The sequence below is a fragment of the Ambystoma mexicanum genome, chromosome 8 (assembly GCF_040938575.1).
Source record: "Ambystoma mexicanum isolate Mex_15411 chromosome 8, UKY_AmexF1_1, whole genome shotgun sequence".
Taxonomy (NCBI): Eukaryota; Metazoa; Chordata; class Amphibia; order Caudata; family Ambystomatidae; genus Ambystoma; species Ambystoma mexicanum.
In genome coordinates, this window is record NC_090929.1 from 763,821,364 (window position 1) to 763,843,497 (window position 22,134).

Consider the following 22,134-nt stretch of genomic DNA (forward strand, 5'->3'; position numbering starts at 1 on the left):
CCCAGAGATTTGATAAGTTTGACAAGTGCAATGTTGTGTTTTTTAAATGTTTTACGATGATGTCCGCGAATCCAAGATGGCGGGCGTTTCTGAAAATCTGACGCTCGTCATGCTTTTCACCATCCAATCAGTGGACGCGTCCAATGTCCGTGGACAGCACTATGTCTTCTAATGCAATCAGAGTACGGTACGCAGACCAGACAGGGAAATGAGTCCTACTTTTTGGTTGTTTTAAAAAAAACTACTGGACAGATTTCCACCGCTTTCAGGACCAAGCCACCTTTCTTGCCGCAAATTTGATGAAAATCCATCCAGCGTTGTGGACTGTAGGCGTGAGCAAAGTTTTTCTCCATTCAGTCTATGGGAAGAAAAGACCTTTTGGGACACCACCTATAACTTTGTCCCCCCTCAACGAAACCTCACCAAACTTTTTAAAGTTGGGTGAGGATACGTCCACAGGGAGCAAAGTTATAAAGGTGCCCAAAAAGTGGTCTTCCTATGGGTTTAGCAACTTAACCATAACCACACGGCCGCTACCGCGGGTGTAATATATATATATATATATATATATATACACACACACAATGAAAAAACTTTGTTAAAGGGACGTTATGGTTCCAAGTAAAACTGAAAACCCCTTGAAATTCTCCAGTATGGTAAACGAAGCAACCATAACCCGCGCAACCACTGTGCACTGCTAAGACTAACACCCACAACATCAAAGATGACATCACAAATGTCATTGATGACATCACTGACGACATCACATGCCTGGCTCACTCTTTATTCCTTTACTGACAAATCTAGGGCATATGGTTTTATTCAGTAGCAGGCAGGAAATAATTGAAAAGGTACTATATTTGTAGAGTTATCCCTCAAGTATGTTTTTACAGAAATTCTATTAGGGTCCAGTCATATCATATGAAACATATACATAAGGGAAGACACCGGCTTGAAAGACAGCAATCCTTTCTGTGCATGAACATAATCAGTATAGTTATCAGCACTTTCTGATAGGTCTGTTTTTTTATTACTGTACTTTCCCTGTATATGCTCATATTTGTATACATTGTACACACAACTTTCCTTAGGGTCAAGTCACATCATGTGATACATATACATGGGGTAAATAGCAGCTTTGAAACAGAGCAATCATTTATTTGCATAAAGAATCCGTTAGGTTATAAATTCTTTCTGCTACTACTACTTTTTTGCTTACTTCACTTTCCCTGTATATACCCATATTTGTATGTGTTATTGTGTCTTTGTGTTTTGTCTGTAATAATTCAATTATGTAATACGTGGGTTTTATTAGCTACTTATTACATATTTCACAGTACACAAAACTTTAAGAAAAGTTATTTCATTATTCAACATATTAACATTATGAATATTATACCGTTATTATTTATGATGCACACAATGCCTATGTTTCTGCATGAGTAGCTTAGTATACTGTATAGAACTTCATAATAGAATGCTATTTATAGCAATGCATTGCTTAATGCACTAATTAGCTCTTGATATTTATTCCAATGATCTTTGACACTTTTTTCTCAACATTATAATAAGAATCCCTTGTACAGACATTTCATGAAAAGTAAATGCATATGTGATGTCATCAGTAATGTTATCAATGACATTTGTGATGTCATCGTTGATGTTGTGGGTGTTAGTCTTAGCAGTGCACGGTGGTGGCGCGAGTTAAGGTTGCTTAGCTTACCATAACTGGCGAATTTCAAGGGTTTTATGGTTTTACTTGGAACCATAACGTCCCTTTAACAAAGTTTTTTCATTGAATTTCATAGGTTATTAGTGCAACTTAACCAGAACGTCCTTTTCAATAGATGAAGACTACTAGCATCCTAGGTCCTCAAAGTGGGAACCCCGGGTGGTAAAAAAAAAGATTTTCCTTCCCAAACAGGGACGCCTGCGGCGTCCCGGTGTAGGAAGGAAAATCTTTTACCAAGATGGCCACCATGGAAAGGGAAGGCGGGGTGTATAAAGAGAACACAACAGGGCATCAGCGGGGGGTGGGGGAAAAGGAGGGAGACACGGGGCATGAGCGGGGTTGGGGGGGAACGGAGGTAGACCAGGGGCATGAGTGGGGGGTGGAGGGGAACAGGGGAGACACAGGGCATGAGCAGGAGGTGGGGGGGAAAGGAGGGAGACACGGGCCATGAGCGGGGGGTGGGGGGAACAGTAGGGAGACATGTGGGCATGAGTGGGGGTGGGGGGAAAAGGAGCGAGACACAGGGCATGAGCAGGGGGTGGGGGGACAAGTGAGACACGGGGCATGAGCGGAGGGTGGGGGAAAAGGAGGGAGACATGGGGCATGAGCGGGGGTGGGGGGAACAGGGGAGACACGGGGCATGAGCGGGGGGTGGGGGGAAAATGAGGAAGACACGGGCATGAGCGGGGGGAACAGGGGAGACACGGGGCATGAGCGGGGGGTTGGGGGAACAGGGGAGACACGGGGCATAAGGGTGGGTGGGGGGAAAAGGAGGGAGACAGGGGGCATGAGTGGGGGTGGGAGGGAAAAGGAGGGAGACATGGGGCATGAGCGGGGGAACAGGGGAGACACGGGGCATGAGCGTGGGGTGGAGGGGGGAACAGGGGAGGCACGGGGCATGAGCGGGGTGGGGCGGAAGGAGGGAGAAACGGAGCATGAGCGGGGGTGGGGGGACCATGGGAGACACGTGGGCATGATCAGGGGGTGGGGGGAACAGGGGAGACACGGGGCATGAGCAGGGGTGGGTGGAAAAGGAGGGAGACACGGGGCATGAGCAGGGGGGTGGGGGAACACGGGAGACACGTGGGCATGAGCAGGGTGTGGGGGAAAAGGAGGGAGACATGGGGCATGAGCAGGGGGTGGGGGAAAAGCAGGGAGACACGGGGCATGAGCGGGGGGGTGGGAAGGAAGAAGAGAGACACGGGCCATGAGCGGGGGTGGGGGGTACAGTAGGGAGACATGGGGCATGAGCGGGGGGTGTGGGGAAAAGGAGGGAGACACGGGCAATGAGCGCGGGCTGGGGAGGAACAAGAGAGACATGGGGCATGAGCGGGGGTGGGAGGGAACAAGGGAGACATGGGGCATGAGTGGGTGGTAAGGGGGAACAGGGGAGACACGTGGGCATGAGCAGGGGGTGGGGGAAAAAGGAGGGAGACCCTGGGCATGAGCGGGGGGTGGGGGGAATAGGGGAGACACGGGGCATGAGCAGGGGGTTGGGGGAAAGGAGGGAGACACGGGCATGAGCGGGGTTTGGGTGAAAAGGAGGAAGACACGCGGCATGAGCGGGGATTGGGGCAACAGGGGAGACACTGGGCATGCACGGGGGGTGGGCGGACAGGGGAGACACGGGGCATGAGTGGGGGCTAGGGGGAAGGAGGGAGACACGGGGCATGAGCGGGGGGTGTGGGATCGGGAGGGAGACACAGGGCATGAGTGGGGGTGGGGTAACAGGGAGACACGGGGCATGAGCGGGGGGTGTGGGATCGGGAGGGAGACACAGGGCATGAGTGGGGGTGGGGTAACAGGGAGACACAGGGCATGAGCGGGGGTGGGGGGAACAGGGGAGATGCAGGGCATGAGCGGGGGGTGGGGGGAAAAGGAGGGAGACATGGGACATGAGCGGGGGGAGGGGGGCAACAGGGGAGATACGGGGGATGGGGGAAAGGAGGATACCATGGGACCATGAGCGGGGGGGTGGGGGAGAACAGGGGAGACATGGGGCATGAGCGCGGGGTGGGGGGGAAACGAGGGAGACAAGGCATGAGCGGGGGGCGGGGGTGGTGGGGAACACTGGAGACACGGGGCTTGAGCGGGGGTGGGGAGAAAGGAGGGAGACACGGGGCATGAGCGGGAGGTGGGGGCGAACAGGGAAGACATGGGGCATGAGCAGGGGTGGTGGGGGAATGGGAGGGAGACACGGGCCATGAGCAGGGGGTGGGGGGAACAGGGGAGACACAGGGCAAGAGCGGGGGGTGTGGAGAACTGTAGGGAGACAGGGCATGAGCGGGGGCTGGGGGGGAACAGGGGAGACAAGGGGCATGAGCAGCAGGTGGGGGGGAAGGAGGGAGACATGGGGCATGAGCGGGGGGTGGAGGGGAAGAGAGACACGGGCCATGAGTGGGGTGGGGGCGAACAGGGAGACATGAGGCATGAGCGGGGTGTGGGGAGGAACAAGGGAGACAAGGGGCATGAGCGGGGGTGGGGGGAAATGAGGGAGACAGGGCTTGAACGGGGGCTGGGGGGGGGAACAAGAGAGACATGGGCCATGAGCGGGGGGGGTGGGGGAACAAGAGAGACACGGGGCATGATCCGGGGGTTGGGGGGGCGAACGGGATTACCGCTCCTTGGCCCCCGCACGCCACCGTGTGGCGATGGCATGTCTCCTGCCAGTCTGCAGCAGCCCGGGACGGGTTGTATGCAGGGTCTCTGTTGCCTCAATGCGAACGATAAACTAAGATGGCGGGCGTCACTGAAAATATGATGCACTGCACGCTTCACTGCAGCCAATGGGAGAGCATGTCACATGTCCACGGACATCACTCAAGCCGCTTGCCCAACCCCTGTCCTTTCCACGGACACAGATATCACACATTTTTTTTTTCGCTTACCACTTACATTTTTGTCATTTAAAAAAAATACTGGACGGATTTACACCAAATAAAAAAAGCACGCTTTCGGGACCAAGCTGCCGCTCCTGCCACACATTTGGTGTAAATCCTTCCAGTGGTTTGGGCTGTAGGCATGAGCTAAGTTTTTTCCCCATTATGTCTATGGGAAAAAAAGAAATATATATATATATCGCGACCAGCTATGAGATTCACATACTTTCCGTCACTCTCCACTGGAGCGAATGGCTAAAGTATTCCCTTGCTTAATTTGAGCCTCAAACAAATCCATTCCTTTCTTAAAAATCATCACAAATGGCAATTTTGTTTTCTGCTTCTTGGATCAGTCCCTCATGAGCAGCTTTGATATGGAAGTGGAAGGGAGGCTAAACATTATGTTAAAGCCTATTTTTCAATTATCCCCAGGAATAACAAATGAAATGTTCTCCAGTACCAGAAGGACATTTGCAAATTACATTTTCATTGACTTTTCTGTGCACTTGCAGGACGGCACCTGTGTCGAGAATCAGCAAAACGCAACAGACAGCAACAAAGCAAATATGGGATTGAAAATATATATGTAGCAGTGCATTAATATCAAACGAGGCTTGTTGGCCAGAAAAGGTGGCTTTTCTGCTTCTGAAATGTGGTAGCCCTGAACACAAAGTAAACCTTGTAACGATTAACATAATTCCTGCAGCGAGCATGTGAGGTCCAAAACAGTATTTAGAATCACTCAGAACAGGTTTGATTAATTATTTGTGTCAAAATAAACTATGTTCTCGACCTACGACAAACACTAGGAAACTAATTATCAAAATGTCATGTGAAATTAGGTATCTTAAGTATCGGCAGAAGTCTCTGCACACCTATCTCCTTAGTTAGGAGTAGATTAACATGTCATAAGCAACCTTGCAACGTCTTGATTCACTTTCAGTTATTAGAATGTTGAGAAGGGATTCACTCGTCTGTTAATTACATGGAAAGCTGCTTCCGACATTCACCGTATGAACTATAGTCAGTTTATACGTATTTATTCATCATTGCAAACGAGCAGCGTAGGCCTCTTACCTGAGTGGATTCTGTGATGTGTGGATGCCGCTGTGAGCCTTCCCCATAGTGTTATAAGGCAGAGAGTGAGCACCAGTACCCACTTGCTGAAGCTTTGGATAGCTCTTTCACTCATTCTGAAACACAAAACAAAAAGGCATGGATATTGATGGAAGACATTGTGTGAAGAATATACTCTGTGAATCAACTGTGTCAGAGCTACACGATTTCTGTTTCCTGGTCGATGGACCCGATATGACCAAGATCATTAGTCAAAAATATTATTTAGCACCTGGCAATTTGATAGTGAGCCTATGTCAAATTATTTGGGCTCAATGCTATTCTCAGGTGGAGGATGTCCACAGGGCTACGACCATCATCATTATAGTCAACAGAAACCGACCAGTAGTATCATTAGGTGCCAACAATTGAACGAAACGAAGCCAAAACCACCAATATAACTACTTGACCAAATGAGATGCATAAGGTGGCCAGTGTGACATGGATGGTGGTGCTCAGGATATTTCGTTTTTTTGCCTTCTTAGATAGTGCCAACTTTTTATACTTTTAGTATGATGCGTAAAACCTGGTAAGGACACAACTCAATCGGAGTCCAAGAAAATACGACAGTCCTGCTCCTGCACTACTTAGGCCCCAATGTTGCAAAGAGTTTGTGTTGGAAGACTCCACCTGATAGTATGCTTGTTGGGAAGGGAAGCTATCCATCTGTCACACATTTCTTTAAATATGGCTATAGTACATCTCAGGTACACAGAGAAATGTTAGGATCAGCATCTCAGCCAGAAGGTGGGTGGGATAAATTGAGACCAGATTACTCATGCCAGGATGGGATGGAAATTGTGTTAAGTACCAAGTTATTTGGACAAGTGTTGAAGGCAGGATCCAAGGTCAAAAACTGAACCACTAAGAAACACATATCCTAATATTTCCCACGTGAGAAGGTGTGTAGCAAACATACTTGCTATTTAAATCTCCCATAGCCCAAGCTCTGTCTCTTTCTTTCAATGTTGAGAGTGACTGATTCTGTCATGCCAACTTTCCCTTTGTTGGGTATGTATGAATTTGTATTAAGAGGATAAGTGTGTTGCATTACAGTATTTCCTAATTTGGGTCCTACCTCTGCTGTGCAAGCTGATTTGGGGATTCAATACATTGATGACGATATCTGCATTGAACCAGTAAAATAGTGCTTTATAGTCTGAACACAAAAGCGAATAAACAAGAAAGCTACAGTCAAGCACACCGCAAAGAGTAAATGTTAAGAAAGGATCAATCACACTAGATATATTTTAGGAATATCTTCAGATGCAGGGGAGAATATAAACAACTCTGACACATACGTTTAATTTACAAATGAACAGCAGATCAAGTGTCCCAAAGGTAGGAAACTCCTGCTCCCTGCAAGCTGCATGGAGACATTCAAGGCTCAATCTACAATAATAAGAATAATACAATTTTAAATACCGCAATGAGGTAAAGATCATTAATTTAAAACAGGTGAAAAGAAAATGGAGAAGATCGAGAAGATCATATCTCAAATGATTGTCTATGATGAACTCTATACTTACTTTATGATCCTTTCAAAGATTGTGTTTTTTATCTGCATCACTTAATGGTATGTTTTTGTTACAGTTTTTTTTTCTCAGTTGTTTGTACTTTAATAATATATTTTATATCCACATGAAGTTATTTGACTTACTGGCTGACAGTATTAATTACTGCTGTTCGTAGATTCAGGCTATGGGTTAAGGTTTCTCAGGTTATTGCTTTCCATAATAAGGTATGATTTAATTTTCGGTTTCAGGAGTACTCAATGCTGTTTCCCTTTCAATGGGATTTAATTGCTCCATATAATAAATAAATACATCACTTTGGATTATGGTTTTGAGTAGCCAAAATTTCAATCACCAGGCAACAATGACTTTCTTGAAGGCTTGAATCGGTTTTGAAGACTTTTTATCCTAGCGACAGACACAGACAATTCCCAGTATATCAGAAAATACAGATTTCAAAATATTCTTTACAGAACTACATTTGTCTCTGTCCCTTTGTTCTACCTTTGCCAGTTCTGTAACAGCTGCAATGCAAGTGTTGGATTCAGCAGACATTAAGCTGAGCAATGCTGGATCATCATTTGTCACAGTAAGGCAGATTGGCTTTGTAATCAATGCATATGCGTTTACCTTCTTATAAGACTCTTTTTACACAACTGATTTGATGAATGGCCTATTTCTTTGTATGGGACTCAATGCTGCAACCCTGTGCTGCTTCTTACGTGTTCCTGCTGTGCACCACTACTTGCTAAACATGTGGCAGAAACATTTTGCCATTCCATGCTGTTCTGTGGGATCAGAGCACTGCCTGTTCTCTTTGTCATAAGGACATTGATTGTTTGTGGGTGCTAACTAAAGGGTACTGCCTCTTTCAACCTTTTCTGTGTGGAAAGAAAGTATTGTCAAATGCTGCCTATTCTATAGATACTTCAGAATGTTCCACGGCTCAAATGTTTTCAATATTGTTGAAACATCTATCCGTATTTCTGTTAAGCATTACTTGAAGCACCTGCTCACACCCTAATTAGATATTTCTCAAAGCTGGTGTTCAATTTACGGCCCACCCTGTGCTTTCTCTGTAGTATGTATTTCCTGCTGTTCAAGTGCACTCCCTGCACATCCCTTTGAATCCTAAACTGAAATGATGAGATTGCAAAGAGCTTTAATGCCATTACAGCAAATCTGCCCTGTAGGCCCTATTTCATCGAGTAACAATATTGTTCTTGGATCCTCTGCTTGAGTTAAGACCCTAATGTGACAGGGCAGACTAGTCTAATTGTATGTCCTGATGTGCCCTCCAATGACACATGCCCCCATGTAAGCAGTGTGTGATCTTTGATTTATTAGGTGTTTTGGCCGGTGTTTCACGTGGACAATCTATTAAAGTAACCAAGATGCAACCAATCATCAGGATTGGTAGTGGAACCATGCAGCCAAATTCAGGAGCAGAGGATGAACTAAAACCACACAGTATAAATACCTCACCTAGTTCACATCTATCACCCTCCTGGTCTCACTGGACCATTCTCTGATGATATTGGGCAACTCCTTGATTCTCTTTCCACTAAAAATCATCTAATTATCTTAGGTGACTTTAACAATCCCTCTCCAACCACTTCTCAGAAATCAGAACTACAGCCTTTTCTCAGTGACCATGCTCTCCACTCTATAATCTAACGACCCAAACAGCCCAGAGCTGTAAATCATTCCACCACCCAACCAGCAAAAATAGCCGGTATTACCACCACTGGTATTACCGGCGCCATTACCGGTGCTGGTAATACCAGCATATCCTACCAAACAATGGTGATTTACCACCCTTACCATCACTTGTAATCAACAGTAATTCTGCCACACTCAGTGCCAGAAACCGTATTTATCTCTGCTGGTATCCTGGTGTTATTAGGGCCAGGATACCGGCAAACTCCTAATGAGGCCCATTGTATTGAAACATGCTTTTATTTTCGTCACCCTGATTTCACTCTCTTGCGGAGCACAACCCATGCTCCAGCCAACTTGTAAGCAAAAGGAACACTCTGTGAAACTTAGAGTGGCAGTATCTCCATCAATGGTGAAGGTAAAGAAGGGGGGGGGTCAGCCTTTTTAAAGCAAACACAGGTTAATCACTTGTACATTCAGCCACACGCCCACAGTCATTCATATCCACAGGTACAGAACTTCACAGGAAGCCAAATCACTGGGGAGAGGAACACAGAGCTAGATAACTCCAGAGGCCCAGTCAGGCAATGTGGGTGATTGGAGAAAGAGGTAGCAGCAGGATTTTGGACCTAGGTGGAGAACGAGAATGGATTTTGGAGGAAGAGGGACAAGAGGAGGAAATTGGAAAGAAGAGGGGTGATCAAGTCAGGAGGAAGATGGTTGGACACATCAGAGAGGTTGGTTTGAGACATCATGAGGAGGTTGGATAGTTACATCAGGAGGAGGTAAGTTATGGACATCAGAAGAATGTTGGTTGCAGACTAGCAAAGCTATAATTAGCAGTTCCAGAACTGCATGGTATGGGAGGGTAAGCTTGAGCCAAGGAAAGGAATAGGACTGAAAACAGTACCTGAAGGGGTTAAGCCCATGGTTGCAAGAAAAACGAGCATGTGATATGAATTAGGAGCTCCAGATCAGGTGTAAGAGGTGTAGGAGAGGGAAGTTTGGACCCTCAGAAAGAAGGTGACAGGGCCCCATAACTCACCTGTTGAAAATGAGTGAGGCAAATACGCCTGAGTGTGTATTAAGTACAGTGCACTGAACATGAAGATATGAGCGATTATACAGGATTGATGACTTGTCCCATTCTGGAGTCACACCACACACATGACCTTTACAATATGGCTTGGGAAGTTACGTTTTACCTAAAAGGAAAACCATGAGGTTTTGATGGGGAAGCAGCGTTAATTGGCTTTGCTGTAAATCGTGAATTAACCTCTCATGTTCTGAACCTTTGCATTTTGTGATTAGGGGTTTGCTCTGCATTGCCGTTATTTGCTTTCCCAAATTCCCTACTCTTAATCAGTGTTGGCAAAGTGAGATTCAAACAGCAAAATATTATGTTATAAATTCAGTATCTGACCAGAAGATGAATTTGCTGTTTGGGATCTTCTATTACTGAAAAACAAAGAAAGAAAATAGCTGGTATCATAACAAGAATAATTCCTCATTTTACTCCATTCAAAATCTGTCTTTTTGTATGGGTTTTCATAGTCCTTATTTGAGTATAGATAGATATATAGATATGGAGTATGGATGTTCTGTAATTCTACTTTACATCTCAGTTAAGTTGTTTCCGTTTCTTGCTTGTGAGATTATGAAGAGGTCATATTAAGGTGGGACTAGTTTTTTTCTAAATGTCAGTTTACCTGTGCATAGCTAAGTGGAAACCTTGATTAATTAACCCCCATGAAAATTGCTGGCAGTTGCGGGAACCGAGTGGGTCTGCCGCACAAAAATGTCAGATTCATAACGGGTGGTGCTTTGAACTGATGCCTTCTCCACTTTGCCTGGTTTTTCATGTCACAGACAAGGCACAGTGTAACGTGCAAGGCTGTCACGTCTTTTTAAGGTTAACGGGACCATGGATCAGACAGGGGTTTTTAGAAAATGAATCGGACCAAATTAGAAACCGTTGGGCTTGACATGAGCATTACTATTTGCTTTTACTATTCCATTTCTCTAACGCGGTGGCAATGCAGAAACTGTGTTCACTTACGGGGTGATTAACCCAGTCATGCAACCATACATCATCAGTAATCCAATGCATGTTCAGATGTCTGGAACGCACCCTCATTTGAATATACCTGGGGCAAGAGGCTGTGGAGACCTTGACCCAAAGCCAGTCCCTTCACTATTCCCATCTCCCCTTTAAGCATCAGTGACTTGCAGCTTGACTTATGGTCTCGAATCAGCGAGTCAGTCCCATTCTCCCTTATTCGACCTACATGAAGGACATTAATAAGAAAGGAGCCCAAAGAAAAGAACAGCTCACGTTGACTGCAATGGTGTGTCTATGTGACCCAGTGAATGTAGGCATAGCCATCATTTTCTCATTTTACATGTATGCATTGTATAACTATATATATATATATATATATATATATATATATATATATATATATATATATATATATATATATATTGATACAGGGCCACCTATAAAACAATATCATTTGGCAAACTGAGAAAGAAAATGTCTCAGCAGTAAAGGGCACTTGTCAGCCATCAAATGCACAAACCATAGGTATAAAAACATTTGAGAAAACGTACCTCTTACTTGAGTTTCACAGCACTGTCTGAGCACCTGGCAATCTCAAACAAATTGAATCTTCAGGGAGAAAAGCAGACATTGGTGCATCTGAAATGAGAGAATTCAAGTAATGTTTAGTGCAGGTTAGTGAAGGTTACGACATCATTGTTATATCACAATATCTCTTCACGCACTGGTATCACCTACTACAGCTGTACAGTAAGTATTCAGTTAGTCACATCATGATGTAAAACAAAGAGAAACATGGAATATATATATATATATATATATATATATATATATATATATATATATATATATAGAGAGAGAGAGATGGAATATATATATATTTAATTAAAAGGTTTAGTAAAGAGTGAATTACGTTGAAACAGTTCAACAATATAAAACCCTTGAAATTCAGTGAAATAACTTTAGTTTACTGATATCAGGATGATATTTTAACACAACAAAACCCTTGAAAATCAACTAGTGTTGAAAGCTAAAACACTTTACCTCTGAGCATCCTCATTGTCCAGCCAATGAGCACACCAATGAGATCACTTGCTACATACCTTATTACATCACTGGGAACTAGATCGCACTGAGCAAAGCCATGCCGAGATATCTACCATATAAACCACTATGCCTGGCCAGAAATCAAGCCCAATAGCCTCCCATAAATGGTACCTGGGCCACTGGCTATATAGCCTGTGGCCTTGACCAATGCCCCCACCAGGCATAACCAAAGTAGTCAGTTGGCATGGCCTGTGTCCAGGCCCAGTGGCCACTTTAACCCCCATAGCAGGACTACTACACCAACAAACAAGCAGGAGCTCCCATTGACGCTGCAGGAGCAGTGCCCCAGATGCAGAGGAGAAGCAGGAGCTTCCTCTGTCCACTACGTAAGCACGCAAGCTTATCCTAAGTATCGCCGACTTCCTGTACTTAATCTCCAAAATGCGGCTAAACTTGTGCATTTAAATGCACACCACTCGAAATTGATCGAATCTTGAAAAGAAAACGCCTCGCACCGTTTGGTGTTTATTTTTCCAAGCCCTTGAGCCCCTGGAGCACGAGGACGCCCGCTTCAAGATGGCCGCCGGGATGCAGTAGGCACCCATCTTCCCTTCTCTACACTCATCTGGAGGCTCACCCCTGCCATTGGCTAACCGGGCTAGAAAGTGCCCAATCAGCCAGCCACCGACAGTCGTAAGCCGGCCCTCCTCAGGAAGGCCACCGAGAGAAGGCTGAAACCTGTCCTCAGCCTGTCACCAGCCGTTCGCCAGCCTACGCTAGACCGGTTTCGCCTAGCACTCGAATAGTGCAGTATTAGGAGCTCCAGGACCTGCCTGACCCCTCTTGAACACCAGGCGAGCACCCCGCTTCTTGGCCCCACTTCCCTGTCAGCAACAAGGTAAGCGCTGCTATTATGAAGCGCATGTCCAACAAACTTTACCCACATCTTATCTGCACCCTTCAAGCATACTGGAACACTATCCCGTCTGTCCTCTGACTCTGTGCCTCAATTCATGTTTCACTGTAAGCTTTTATGATATTCAAAGCTTGATCCCACTGTGTCTCCTCTGTTCCCATTGCCCTATTCTGCATTCACTGTGCCACCTCTTGTCTCCATGCATGATTTTGAACTGTGCCCCTATGCACGCTACTCAATATGTGTGCTCTTTATATGTAGCCCCGCACTCGGCTGCATTGATGCATTCTAGTTAATGTGAGACCCAAAGTGCCTGTGAGTTGCATTATACCCTTTGGTCGCCTCCTGACCGCATTTGAAATGTGTCGCTCCTTTTGGTCACTCCCTGACCACATATGTGCTGTACCTTCTGGTCACCTCCCAACCACATATGAAGTGGGTTGTACCCTATGGTCGTGTCCCAACCACTTTTGAAGTGTCTTGCACCTTATGCCTAGGCGTTTCTGCCTCCATTGCTAAATTTAATCTAGGTGACCTTTATTATGCATTAGATTGTTGTGCCTTTCTGCCTTGCACTGCTAAATCGAATCTAGGTGTCCTTATTTATGCGTTTCATTGGTGTGCCGTTCTGCCTTCATTGCTAAATCGAAGCCAGGTGACCCCTACTTATACTTATGATTGCAGTGCCCCCCGGGCTTTATCCCTCCTACGCAGGTAACTAGGACGACCATCATGTACATTAGTGCTCTCCTTCCACTTTATTACACTCTAGCTTTTCGACTTGCCCAAGTCACGCAGCTACATACGGTAACCACCTTACCACTCCATCCTAAACCTGATCATCCCTCTCTCGGTCTAGCTTCCCCACGACTTATGGTGTCGCTTAGAATGAGCCCGGCAGCCTTTGCTGGAGGACAGATCAACCAATACCTTAATGACCCTGCACTATGGCTAGAACACTTCGCTAAGAAACCTACACCCAACCAACCTTGCCCCTTCCTTCTTAGAAATAAGAGACTAGGCACCAGATTCCGCCTACGTCACTCCCGTAACAACGTCTCGAAGCAAACCTTACTACCTCCACTCGGTTCTATCATTACCACTTGCAAATCCACAACTATAGAGGTTAAACTGCCCATGTTTAAGGGTGCCCTTATTAACGCCAGATCCCTCACTGCAAATGCACTAGACATAGCTGACCTCATCACCACATCTGACCTTGACTTCCTAGCTATATCCGAAACCTGGCTTCATGCTGCTTCTGGCCCCTTACTAGCGCTGGCTCTACCGCCTGACTACGGCATCACACGATGTGACTGCCCCACTGCCCACTCTAGAGGTGGGGGTGTAGCCTTCATCCACAAAAATGTGCTTGACCTAAGAGTGATACCTGATGCCAAACTGGCATCAGCTGAGCTGCTGTCAGTCAAATTAGCACTCACCCCCAATCAAACAGCCACCGTGCACCTCATTTACAGACCTCCGGGTCCGGCACCGTCCTTTGCCAGTGAAATCTCCACCCTCCTTCTGGACAATACTAAAAACAAATCACAAACTCTCGTCCTAGGCGACCTTAACTTAGGTCTTGGAGACCTAAAGGATCCTGTGGCAACTGACTTGGAGAACATACTAACTGATCTTGGCCTCACTTTGTACATCCAAGAACCTACCCATATCAAAGGTCGAACACTTGATTGGTTAGCTGGCTCCAATTGCAACATTAAGGTTCTTAGCAACACCCCTTGTTTATGGTCTGACCACCACGTCATAACCTTTAACATTGAAGCTACCCCACGCATCCCGACTCCAATAGCCCCAGCTCTCCCGACTAGAAGCAAAAAATATATAACTAAGGAGAAACTCCTCCCGCTGCTACTTCCAGCTCTTGATGCAGCCATCAACACCTGCCCTGACCCTACGTCCTTAGCAGACACGTACAACCAAACTATGCTAACGGCTATTGACTCTATAGCACCTATCAAATTTAGGAAGGCCAAATTACAAGCTCACCCTAACTCATGGTTCACCCCACAGTTAAGAACTCTCCGCAAAGCGAAACGCTGTGCCGGAAATCGATGGAAAAGCCATCCCTCTGACGAGCACAAAGATGGTTTCCTTCTTGCCTCACTCTCCTATAAAGATGCCATCATCACTGCAAAAAAGGAATCCCTGAACAACCGCATTATGCAAGCTGACTCGGACACTAAGGAACTTTTCAAAATCTTAAAAGAGCTTGAAACTCCAGTCGCCCCCCCTGACACCTGCTTGAAAGATAGCAAATGGTGTTCCAACATCCAAGTAGCCTTACTAAATAAAATTTCCACACTACAAGTGAACATTAAAGATAAACAGGACAACTTGAAGCGCGATAACCGTGCTCTCTCCCCTGCCAAGGCACCCATTCCAGACACTGCTAACACCACACCATTTACATTCTCACGGCTCACCGTCGTCGAGGTAGAAAACATAATTCACAGAATTAAATCCTCCAACTGCCAAGGTGATCCATGCCCAGCCCCTATTATCAAGGACTCGGTGCATGAGTTGGCCCCATTCATCACTGCCTTCATTAACTCGTCATTCAAACTGGTATTGTCCCGGATAACCTGAAGGATGCTTGTTTGATCCCTTTGCTCAAAAAAACCTTCCCTCGACCCAAGCATTCCTACTAATTTCCGACTTATCACAACAGTACCATTTCTGCTTAAGATTCTAGACCGTGATGCATACCTTCAGATTCAAAACTATCTGGAAGCCAATAACATGCAAGGTCTACGACAATCTGGATTCCGCCCCAGACACGGGACGGAGACTGCGTTAATAGACCTCAAAACCCAAATCAAAGTCCTAAAGGATCAGGGCAAGCTAGCAATGCTACTACTTCTCGACCTTTCGGCCGCTTTTGATTTGGTTAATCACCAGATCCTTTGCAAGCACCTCCACACCGCTGCCAACTTCTCATCCTCGGCTGCAGCATGGATCAAATCCTTTTTGAGCAACAGATCCATGAGAGTCTTTGCCCCATCCGCAGCTGCCGACCCTTCCCCAATTCACTGCGGCGTACCTCAGGGCTCATGTGTGTCACCCACACTCTATAACATCTTCACAAAACCACTCTTTGATGTGCTTGACTATCTGGGTGTCTCCTACACTAATTATGCGGATGACACCCAGATACTCATCCCCATTACTGGTGATTATATGGCTGACACCAAGGCCCTTAACGATGTCTACCTGGTTATACAAGCTTGGATGGCCCAACACCAGCTTTGCCTAAACGATAAGACAGAGCTTCTCATTTTGGGCACTGCACAACGCCTGAGCAGACTTGAACCGGCATATCAATCTTTCACTATAGATGGCAATAGAATTCGAGTTTCAAAAGACACTAAAACATTAGGGTTCTACCTTGACGCTACTCTATCATTATCCCGACAAACTAATGTCAGATCTGCGTCGGCATACACATGCAAACTCATTGCAGCCTGCAGACCTTTCCTTACCACCTCCAACAGTGTCACACTAGCGAGAACCCTCATGGCTAAAATCGACTACTGCAGTGCTCTCTACCTAGGCACTAGTTAAGAGAACTTAAACTCCAAACTACCCAAAACAATGCCATTCGTGCCGCCTTAAACATCCCTCGTAACCACCATATCTCAGAAACTAGATCAAAGTTAAAGTGTCTACCTGTCAAGCAAAGAATCTCACTCAAAGCACTCGCCATTACGCACAAATGTCTGGCCAACAAGGCCCCCCACCTATCTCGGCAGTCGACTGTCGCGACACTCGACCTCCCATCCACTAACAACTGCCCAGTCCCATTGTTTAGCTATCCCTAGATTTAAACTGCAAAAAGCAGGGGGTTCAAGCTTCCCGGTCCTAGCGTCCAAGCTCTGGAATTCCCTCCCTGCTACAATCAGAGCGGAAGAGTCTTTTCACACTTTCAAAGCCAATACCAGATCCTGGCTTTTCGACCTGCCTAAGTCCCGTACAGCGCCTCAGTCTTACTTTCTCTGACCTGCTGACTGTTTTACTTGTACTTAATGTCCTGTTCATATCATGTAATGTCATTCCTTTGTGCATTGCGACTCCTGTATCCATGCATTTCTGTAACCTTACAAATTGCGCCCTGATGCCCCCGGGCCTGCGGATTGCGCGTTATAAATAAAATAAATACAAATACAAAATGCCTGCAGACCTTTTCTATCCTCCTCCAGCTGCCTCACCTTATCCAGAGCGCTGATATTGTCTAAATTAGACTATTGTAACACACTCTTCCAAGGCACCACCACAAAAAATCTGAACAGACTCCAGATTCTTCAAATCAATGCCTTAAAATGCACTCTTAACCTCCCGCGCAAGGCTCACATCTCCACGGCCAACAAAGATGTCCACTGGCTCCCTATCCGAGACAGAATCCAGCTAAGAACTCTTGTCATTACACACAAGTGCCTGTCACTGACTGCCCCGCGCTACCTAGCTGACAAATTCCTTAGACAGCACTACCAGACCTACCAGAACTCCCTACTTTCACCAACTCAAGGTCCCTAAATTCAATCTAAAAACAGCAGGAGGGTCCAGCTTCCCAGTTCTTGCAGCTCAATGCTTGAATACACTCCCTCTTGCAATCAGATTGGAAGCTTCCTTCTGGCCATTCAGAGCCATGGTGAAATCCTAGCTCTCTGCCTAACACTTAGCCATTTACTCATGCACCTCCTAGTTCTCCTCACTCTACCAATGACTACCATATGTCTTAACTATACCTGAAACGGATCACCATGTAACCCGATCCTCTATTATCTATTGTATTTATCTCATGCCACATACTGTACCCCTCTACTTGCACCTCTGAATGTATGCACTTTTTTTTTTGCTGCGCGCAACGATATGCAACTATGTTGTCCACATGACAACATAGCGCCCAGCTACCCGAGGGTTCGGACGCGCTCTATAAATAAACAAACTAAACTAAAGGTATACTATATTTCTGTTACTGTGTAATTCCCATACATCTATTCAATGGGCCTCTTTATGCGTTTGGAGGTAATTTGGCAGCAGATCTGTCAATTTTAAGCCAAACTTGATTACATTACCAACAAGTGGTCACATGGAGTTAACAAGTGAATGTAAATCGTAGTTTTTGGAGTGCATAGTACTCCATGGGCATTTTTGGGGATTTACTGCCGGCGGAACCATCACACTCTAAATCCATTGTTTTTTTTGCTGTAGATTCACTTCCATCTTTTCACTGCAGTTAAATCCTCCACTTTACCTCCAAAGTTATAATTTTGCTGTGTGGGAAAAATGGTGGCAATTCGATTACCGCCAAACACAGTAACAGAATTACCATCACTTTTTCCTGCACTACCAAACTTGTAATAAGGCCCTATTTGTTTGTCATATGTGGAAATAGACCAAGAGAATTGTTTACAATGTCAGGTACTTTTATATTATGTATGCTATGATGTTATAGGTGATGTAATCAGTGTTCTGAAGGGCTGCTCAGTGGGGGCACAAACTTAAGGTGGCATAGCTTCCAACACTTGCCAAATTTCAAAGGCTTTGTTTCATTAAACCATCACCACATCACTTAACTAAAATTTGTTCAGTGAATTTAAAAGGGTATGTAATGTTTTCCCACACCACTTGTAGCACTAAAGTATATTTCTTTTCATATAATCATATAAGTCAGAGTCAATATTATTCTTAGGTTTCTAAGCTGCACACCATGGGATTTGTCACAATTCTGGTACTGTGGACCACTGTCCATATCCGGTGGCCACTAACCTGTAATGAGGAACCGGGAAGAACATAGGTGCTATAAGTGGTGTTTTAGGATACATTTTGTAAATATTTTTTTTTACTATTTCCTGATTGCATGTAATGTTATGCATCAATAAATTGTCAGGGTTTTACACCAATTACTTGTACATCCGTACCCTTTCCTCCAAACGTGTGGGAAATTACTTCCATCGGGACGGGACCAGAGCACTTTAAGCATCAAAAACCATAGCCCCGTGTTCCTGAGCTCTGCTCCGTGCATCGCCTTTCAGTCCTTTTGTCCGCTCGGTTGGGGTCAGACACTTGCATCACAGTGAATATTTTTCTTTTTGTTTCCTTGTCCTTCATTCCTGCTGCTGTTCCACAATCTTCTTTCTTCCATCTATGCCGGACCATCTGGGATTTGTGTCCGGATCATTGTGCAAACGATATTTCGATGTTGAACGGGATATTATATCGTGCCTCTTTATTGTATATATTTGCCTAAGCCCAGTCGCTCCACGAAGAAATCCATGTTGCAAGGTTCTGACCTTAGACCGATTTAGCCGCCATTTTAGGTTCATCCACCATTTTGATTCTTACTCCAAAGTCACCCTATGTTCTAAAATGGTGGACAGTGTTCTTCTGTTTGTAACTTGGCCGTCTCGACCTCTACATGAAGGTAATGCCTAAACTGCCCGCAGGCCAAATGTTAGGGTCATGTAAGGAGACCTTGTCATACGTTGACCTGTAGATCAAGGATTACCTATGCCAACGAAACAGATCCGCAAGCATATATTAAGCACAATGTTGTTTAAATACTGAATGTGAACACTTGTTGAACTGTATTGTATAAAACATGTACGAAGGCTTAATGTTAAATACGAAGATGCACTGTTGCCATTGTGACTTATTTGTATATAAACTGGGAATAATCCATATGCATATAGAAGAATACATTAGAAGTGAACGCGGCACGAACCCCTAGCCCTAGGAATAATTAACCTGTAAATGGGCTGGACATCATGTTACAAATTGTATAAAAGAGTGAATGTTCTGATGTAAAGTCCCACTCAATTCTCACACCGACAAGGCTGGTATTCGCTGTGATGTACTGAGGGCCAGATAGCTATATGATTCTTTGTTCCTTTGAAAACTGTTCAGTTGTAGAATAAAGATCTGTGTATCTGTGTAAGCTCGTCTTTGGTGCATTTCCTTTTGTGGTACTCCGCCTCGATCTTCTTGTTTTTGCTTTTACAGATGGCGCCCAAATAGGGACCCTCAAGATTGATGCCAGCTCGTTGAAGGTTGACATGGCTATCGGACCGGGATTGGACGGTGTAAAGGGGCACCCTTTTTTGGATGAGAAGCGACACCTCAGCAGCGCTGCACGACCCGATCCCTGGATGGTGAGCACGTGGTCCGAGTTGGCATCTTCACGAGGGTCCATATATCGAGGTGGGCAGATTTGCCAAAATCACCAACCACGAGGAAATCTTTGTTAGAAAACTTTGTAATCCGATCAGACCTTCTTAGGATTTGATCAGGTGAGTTGTGACCCGATTTTTAAGTATCCTGATAATTTGTTTTGGCGTATTGCACTCGCGAGTTCAATTATTGATGAGGTAACACCAGTATTCTGACATGCATGGGAAATTGTCTGCCTGCTTCAGGGCATTATTCCGCAAGGACAGAATCTTTGGAATTTGGCAAACCAGCACTAATGCAGGGGTCGCCGGCGTGTACTATGTACTGTAAGCACGGCCTTGGTAGTATAGTATTTAATGATATTTGGCACAGACCAACTAGACATGCTTCCGAACTTCAGTGGCCAATCAATGGTAGTTCTGAAATCCCTCGTATTGAATACTTAGAATCTAGATTAGTGAAGAATTACCAGGTTACTCACCGTAGTGACCACCTTATTCCTAGTCCGTAGTCCCGTTTCCTCCATACTTATGGGACATTTCTCCATCCTGTGGGACAGGACCGGAACACTTTGTAAAAATCATCCAAATCTTTCCAAAAATGTGTCCTTCCTCTCTTTTTGCGCAGGGCCTGGCACGCGGCCCTAACCCCGCCTACCTTGGCTCCGCCCCACGCATAGCCCATCAGACCTTTTCTATCGCCAGGTCAAAGACCCATTAGCAATAACAGAGGAACCTTATTAGAGGGGACGGCGGACGGGTGTATGGAGGAAAGGGGACTATGGACTAGGAGTAAGGTGGTCACTACGGTGAGTAACCTGGTAATACTCCTACTTCCTGTCCCCTTTCCTCCATACTTATGGGAGATTCCCAAGCACTCCTTACAGGAACTATGGGTGGATGGAAATGCCCCTTACTGAAAAATGTTTTTCAGTACAGCCTGACCAAACTGAGCGTCAGCTCTTGAGCTCATGTCGAGACAATAATGCTTACAGAAAGCAGATGGGGAGGCCCAAGTAGCTGCCCTAGCAATGGACTCCCAGGGGACATATTTCTGAAAAGCAATCGCAGCTGCCTTACCCCGCACCAGGTGTGCATGAATACCCTTAGGAGGTTTCAGCCCTTGGACGGTGAAGGACTCCGTGATGCAGGCAGCAATCCACCTAGAAATAGTTGCCTTAAGACGCCTGCCTGCCCTGGGGGATACGAAGGTCACAAAAAGTTCAGAAGAACTCCTAAGCTCAGAAGTCCTGTCGAGGTAGAATTTAAGAGCTCTTCGGACATCAAGACAGTGTAGAACTCTCTCAGCCTCAGAGGCAGGGTTCAGAAAAAAGACCGGTAGGGAGATCGATTGATTCAGATGGAATTCGGTCACCACCTTCGGTAGAAAGTCCGGGTTTGTCGAAGGACTACCTTGTCCTTGTGAAAGACCAAAAAAGGATGCTCCACCGACAAATGCCTGGAGCTCACTCACTCTCCTTGCCGACGTAACGGTGACCAAAAAGGACACCTTCCAAGACAAGTACTTGAGGTCCACCGTAGCCATTGGTTCAAAGGGTTTATGGCACAGCGCCGTCAGGACAACATTTAGGTCCCACGGCGGGTGCGGACTATAAACCGGAGGGTAGAGGCGTGTCAAACCTGCAAAATGCCTCCTAACCACTGAGTTACTCAGAGAATACGAGCACTGGTCTGTAGAAAGATAAGCGGAAACCGCTGAAAGGTAAGTCCTGCATGACAGAACATGAACCCCTGACTCTGCTAGGAAGGACACGAAGGACAGGACCGTGTCAATCGTGGCCACCCTTGGATCCAACTTCTTCTCCAAACACCAATGACAGAACCTGAGCCATTTACTCTTGTACCGAGATCTGGTCGATGGTTTCCTGGCTGCCTGGATAATGCGCATGTTATCCGTAGACAAATTCAGATGCTCTAAAGACTTGAACTCAGGCCCTATGCTGCCAAGCCACCAAGCTGAGCGATTGTTGTTCCCCCTGGTGAAGAAGATCGGGAGTT

At 45.6% G+C, this 22,134-nt stretch overlaps 1 protein-coding gene across 5 annotated transcripts in view; it reads right to left on the reverse strand.

Annotated features, from left to right (window-relative positions):
• LOC138472431 (chemokine-like protein TAFA-2) overlaps positions 1-22,134 on the reverse strand; it is a 650,691-nt gene that overhangs the window by 395,517 nt on the left and 233,040 nt on the right. For all 5 annotated transcript variants that reach the window (XM_069610593.1, XM_069610594.1, XM_069610597.1 and 2 more), the window contains 2 exons: positions 11,514-11,601; positions 5,689-5,804 (listed from right to left, as the gene is read on the reverse strand). In XM_069610593.1, the coding sequence (XP_069466694.1) occupies positions 5,689-5,803 (115 nt within the window). In that variant the 5' untranslated portion in view covers position 5,804; positions 11,514-11,601. The remainder of the gene's footprint in view (positions 1-5,688; positions 5,805-11,513; positions 11,602-22,134) is intronic.